At 44.6% G+C, this 6,000-nt stretch overlaps 1 protein-coding gene across 1 annotated transcript in view; it reads right to left on the bottom strand.

Moving 5' to 3' along the window:
- Positions 1–497: 497 nt before the first annotated feature.
- Positions 498–6,000, bottom strand: part of CNTRL (centriolin) — a gene marked incomplete at both ends in the record, with an annotated part of 28,207 nt that continues 22,704 nt past the window's right edge. Inside the window, 10 exons of the mRNA XM_079544859.1 lie at positions 498–581; positions 837–1,043; positions 1,625–1,687; positions 1,783–2,058; positions 2,304–2,444; positions 2,744–2,949; positions 3,247–3,472; positions 4,343–4,531; positions 5,118–5,191; positions 5,750–5,907. Coding sequence (XP_079400985.1) covers positions 498–581; positions 837–1,043; positions 1,625–1,687; positions 1,783–2,058; positions 2,304–2,444; positions 2,744–2,949; positions 3,247–3,472; positions 4,343–4,531; positions 5,118–5,191; positions 5,750–5,907 — 1,624 coding nt within the window. The remainder of the gene's footprint in view (positions 582–836; positions 1,044–1,624; positions 1,688–1,782; positions 2,059–2,303; positions 2,445–2,743; positions 2,950–3,246; positions 3,473–4,342; positions 4,532–5,117; positions 5,192–5,749; positions 5,908–6,000) is intronic.

Here is a 6,000-nt window from a genome sequence, read left to right as displayed (position 1 = left end):
ACCTGCTCTGCCTGGGGCACAGCCCTCACTTGTTCTGGCATGCAGCATCGACAGTTGCATGCATGCTCCGTGTGTCCCGAGAGCTGTAGGTGGGGGTGATGCTTCTCTCTGCTGAGCACTGATGGGTGATAGCTCTTGCAGTATTAATTTTTGAATATTAATTAACAGGCCCGCATGTAACGAGGTGGAACTGAGTTCTGAGTGTCACATACCTGACTTTAATAAATGCAGTGTATTACTTTAAGATTATGGAGAGAAGTAGCTCTGTCAGTCACAGCTGTGATTTCTATGCATCATTTGGAAGTTCACGAGCAATTTGGCTGAAAATACACATCTAAGAGCCAAAACAGCACTGACTGACTGGACACCAAGCACAGGAATGCTTTCATTTGTCCCACAGCAATGGTCTGGGAGCAGCGCTGGGCCCACCTCTTCCCTTGGTCACTCCAACTCAGCTGGAGTCATCTCTTACCTCTGCCACTTCACTGAGGAATTTCTCACGAGCAGGAATGCCACGTCTGTGCCACTGCTGGAACGCCTGCTGAGCTGCTGGGGAAGTGTGTGTGTCCTGACAGGGCAGCCTAGAAAAAAGCAGAAGTCTGAGTAATGAGTCGTCGTCTCAGAGCTGAGGTCATGAAGGAAAAAATGGATGAAAACTAATCTTACAACAAAGCCTGCCTGCCTCACACACGTTGCTGCTGGCAAAGAAGTACAGAAGGATCGTCCCACCTTCAGAAACCCTGCAGTGCCTCCAGCTGCAAGGCACACGGCCATAACAGACTACAAGTGAGCTAAAAATCCTTAAAGTTACCAGAATTATTGCACTAGAGGATTACCTGTGTTTTTGTTACATTCAGAGCATCACGAAGAGACAGCAGACCTGATGAACTTTCAGCTAGGAACAGCGAGTCTGAGGAAGTGCTGCTGACCAGGTCATCCAGCGCGTCAACCTGTCGCTTCAGGCTGTGAAGGGTGCCCTGTGTTTGTTGTTTTCCTCTGATCAATACATCCACTTGCTTGGACATGCAGTGCCAGAGCTGAGCCTGAACAAACGGTTAATTCTGTTTGTATCCAGTCAGGGTAATTTTCAAGACTACATTTAAGAAGTCTGAGGCCAAGCCATAAAGCACGTACTATTAAAATCTCCCAAATCAGAAGCAGCTGGCAACGGGTTTGCAATTCAACTGACTACTAAATAGTTCACCTCCTCAAATCAGAAACAAGTTGTGTTTCTGTGGCACCTCATCATTAACTGCTCGAAAGGAACAAATACACTCTAACTGAATTGTGCCCTCATCTCCTCTGTAAATGGCCACAAGTGCCTGTGAACTGCTGATTCTTATGTGACTAACATACAACAGTGCAACATAAGTGATGGGATGATGCCAGCATACTCCAAAAGCCAACTCTAATTATTTAACATTGTTCATCTTGATAGAACGTGTCACTGCTGCCTGTTTTCTACTGTTCCCACCTAACAACACCCAAAGATAATCTGGTGCTGGCCATTATATACGGGGTGACTGTGACAGCTGGACAAGGATCTCCCACACACCCATTCTGTTCAGACTCTTTTTGGAAGGGACCTGCAGACAGATCTGTGCAAAGGTAAGAGATGGGCCACCTTCAGCCGATCCTCATGATGCTGCAGTTTCTCTCGGAGAGCCTCTCCACGCCACTGTTCATCCTGTTGGCAACACAACACATCCAGCAGCTGAGCATGACGACACGGCCACGCTCAGCAGCAGTGTGAGCAGCAGCCGCTGCCTGAGAGCTTTTTACCATTATGAAGATCTGAGAAAAATCCAACTTCCTTTCCAGTGAGAACAATCTTTTGTCAGCATCAGCAAACGAAAACATCTCCTCTAAATCATCAGATTCACACTGCATGCTTCTATTTACTGCAGAAAACGCTTCCAAATCTTCCAGCAGTTCTGGAGGAGATGGGCTTGAAGATTTAAACCTTGTTTTAATACTGTCTTCAACCTCTGATTTAAGCAACGTTGCTGTGTCCTCTATTTCCCTTTGTCTCTTTTCCAGGTCTTCTTGAGTCTTAACCTGTAACATAGAATAGCCTCACTACTTTGCTGAGATACCACAAACACATCAACCCAGAGGAATTTCCCATGTAACCCAACAAGTCTTTCTGCAGCATTTACATTTTGACCACTGAAATCACAAATTGTAAGCTCTCTGAACAGATGCAGCCCTAATTATGAAATTCACTTTATTTGCCTATGAGGCACCGGTCTGGAAGATGCTGCTTTTCCCCAGACAGCCTTTATTTGGGTACTCAGTTATACCTGATTTTGGAGATCCACGTAGTTCTGCTGGATCTGGCCAAGCTCTTTCATCAGGTGCTTGGTTCGCTCATGGTTGTTCTGTGCTACTTGTTCAGCAGCTGCTATATCACTCTGCAGGCAGTTATTTGCATGCTTTTGTTCCTAGGAAAATGCAGAAAAGATTGCCTTCTACTGTGAGCACCCACTTGAGAAAATGAATCGAGAGCCTATGAGAGACAATTTCTTCAAGTTAAAATGCAGGAACAGCATTAATAACAGTAACCCAAGGTACTCTGCAGCACAGCCTAGAAATATCAGAGTTTAGCTGCTTCAAAATCCATCTCATCAAAGTTAACACGCGACTTCTGCTCCTCAGCAATAAGAGGGGTATTCTATCATTTTGCTGTTTACAAAATAACCAAAAGCCTCTAACGTTCCCCCTTCCTCCAGTCAGGACTTACATGCAGTTCTCTTTCAAACTGTGTCCTCTGCATTTTCATCGCTTCCTTCAGACTGCAGATTCGTTTTTCTGCTCTTTTCCTTTCTGCTGCTAGCTGCCCCTGCAGATGGTTCACCTCAGACTTGGAGACTTTCAATTCTTTTTGGAGAGACTGAATTTCTCTATTTTTCTGTTGTACCTGTAGTTCTTTTTCTGATACCTGATGTTCTGTAAACAATATTTAAACTGACACTGATTAGCAGAAATGTAAATACCTTGGCATATTTCAGACATCAGACATTTTCAAACCACTCTGCTGAGTGACGTTTAGATAAACACTGGCACCAGGTGAGAGGTGACAAAGCTGCCTTCAGAATTTCAGCTCTTTGAGCAAACGAATTTAAGGATCAGGAGTCAAATAAAGTGCTGAATTAAAATTCAGGCAAGATTAACAGAACTATTGGTTGGTTTCACTAGACTTAGCACCCACACACTGCAATGATAAACTTGTGTGACAGATCTTACTGCTTTTTCTGACAGTTTCTTCAAGCGCTGCAAGTTGAGATGCTTCTTTTTCCAGCTTCCTGTTGTTTTCTTCTGTCAGCCTCACTTTTGCTACTGCCTCTTCCAGTTTCTCTCGCTGATCCCTGAGTTCCTTTTCCAGAAGTAGTTTCTGTTCTTTGAGTTTAGCAGTATTTTCTTCCAGTTTTTTCCCTTCGTGTTCTGAATTTTGCTTGAGCTTATAAAGGATCTGCCAAAAACAAAGACAACTTTAAATTGGTACGGTTTCACTCGTAGCAACTCAGTCAGAACCAATACCATCACCAAACAACGCTGCAGAAGTTAAAGCAGCAGCAATCTGAAAGAAGAAATATGGTCTGGTACTCAGTCCAAACAAAAGTGTTGGTCATTTTCCCTCCTTAATTTCCCTGTTTTTCTTTTGCCTAGTGCTTTATTGAAGCCAAATAAGGTAATTTCCACAAACAATGAATTGATGGTCTCACACAGAAGTGCGGTAGAAGAGCAAGAAGCAGCTACAAATAGTAAACCACCCAAAATAAGCTTTGAGATACCAGAAATAAACTTCAAGATAAGAGTTCTGGATCTCCTGCTGCTTAGTTTTTGAGTTCTGGAACACAGATGCATTTTGTTTTGGTCAGTTTTATTTGAAATCCACGTTATGATTTCAGATACCCCCACCGGTCACTTGTCTCCCCCAGCACACACACTATGAAGGAGTTCTCCAAGCTGTATCCAGCTGCTCCTGTTTGTCAGCTGACAAACGAGAAGTTATAGAGAACTGCCTCTGCCAGCCCCTGTCCTCACCCGACCCAGCAGCACACCAGCAGCAGGCACACAGCACTGCACTGTGCCTCCCACTACATCAGCCCTTCTCGCACGCAGCTCTGCACACAAAGATCCCACCAAGAAGGAAGAGTCCTTTGCTGGGAGGCTGGATTTCAGTCAGGCACAACAGGATGCTGAAGCTTCTCTTACTGCTACTCCTCATGAAGTCACACTTTCTGTCTCTAAATGTTATTTGTAAACTTGCAGACAAAGCTTTTCCACCTGCATTATTTCAGAGGCCAGGCCAAAGCTCAGTAAGTCTCAGGTTATTTACCGCTTCTTGTTTGGCCAGTATTGTTTCTTTCTCTTCAATCTCTTTCTGGAGCTGCTGCAAATGGTTCTCTCTCTTTTTCTGTCTCTCTTGGCAATCCTTACATTTCCTTACACATTTTAGAATATCTTCTTTTAGGGTTGCCTGCTCTTTCAGCAGCTCTTCCTGGTGCTTTGTATTATCTTTCAAATTCTAAAGACAGAACAGAAGATTAATCAACATAACTAGCTGGTAAAAGTAACAGGCTCTGACTAAAAAGGCTTCCACGTGAAACTAACTCATCATCCCTACCCACCCTGCAGACTGTCTCCTTCCTAACCCAGCTCAAGTGAATTAACAGAATAGTAATCACCAGATGAAGCACTAGAAGGTGCACGTAAGCAAGGACATAAAATAAGTGACAACACTCAGCACTGACCACCACCTCACCCCACCACCAAACCCCACCTGAAGGATGCTCTCCGACATCCCATCGGGTGCTTTTGGCAATGACAACCCGACTAGGGTCAACATGACAGCTGCTGCCCCCCTTCACAGTCAGAAGAGGAAAACAAATTCTCTGTTGAGGTGCCTACTGTAGTCCTGATCACTCCAAACCCAGCAAGAACAAAGAAGTCAACCAGCCACTGTTTATTAGCTCTGCAACGGATCTGCATTTGAGACAGTGTGCTTAATGGAGAAACGGGCAATGGACTGGCAATCTGATAAAAGCTGCCTCTTGTTTCTGCCATCAGTTCACTCATTGCATTACAACCTCCTGTATTTGACCCAAACCAACCTGTTCTGCCAGCTGAAGCTGCTGCCTGGACTCACTTAATTCTCCTTTCAGCATCTCCAGTTCGTTCTTTTTTTCTAGAAAAACAGTTGGTGAAAGACATTTTCAATCAGTGTAGCAATGGAACAGATCAATACGATGGGAAAAGCTTACAGAGATGTGGTGACAGGACTGGCACAATAGAAAGGTGCTATAAAGGAAGGGAAGAAGATTGCTCACCCACATCAGAAGATGTTTGCAGAAAAAGCTTCACCAAGGAGGGATCTCCAGAAAGATCCTCCCCCAGCAGCAGTCAGCCCTTAAATGAGGCCTAACAGAGGGGCAGCCTCTGGGTCAGCCCAGGACGCCCCTTCCTCCACCTGTGCTCCCAGGGCTGACCTGGCCTTTCCCCAGGTGCTCAGTGCTTCAGTCTGGCACTCAACAGTTCCCATACAATCAGCAATCAATGAAATAACTTTGCAGCTAAAATTTCTCGTGAATGAATAAACAGAAAAGTTTCCATCTTACATTAAGTACTTTCTGCTGGTAGGCATTTGAGTATGCTGATAACATCACAGTTGTTACATAAAAGAAATTACATTAGAAGATGTAGTTTAAACTACGCTACAGCTTAGAAACTGCAGTTTCATCTTTACCTTGAAGATCTTTTTGTACAGCAGCCATCTCTCCACGCAGTGACTTTTTCTGTTCATTCAGTACATCTGCCTCCTGCTGCAGGCTTTCAACCTCCAGTTCCATTCTCTCTACCTTGGACGACGCGGCTCCGATGCCACCTTCAGCAGCACTCAGGTCTCTGCAAAATGTGAACGCATGCTGGTGGTTTGTTGGAGGTCCATCATGCACCCAAAGCAGCTGCACCCAGCAGTTTGTTCTCAGCTCAGGGAGA

Source organism: Tetrao urogallus (genome assembly GCF_951394365.1).
Source record: "Tetrao urogallus genome assembly, chromosome: 19".
Classification (NCBI taxonomy): domain Eukaryota; kingdom Metazoa; phylum Chordata; class Aves; order Galliformes; family Phasianidae; genus Tetrao; species Tetrao urogallus.
This window is presented reverse-complemented; position numbering and strand designations above follow the sequence as displayed.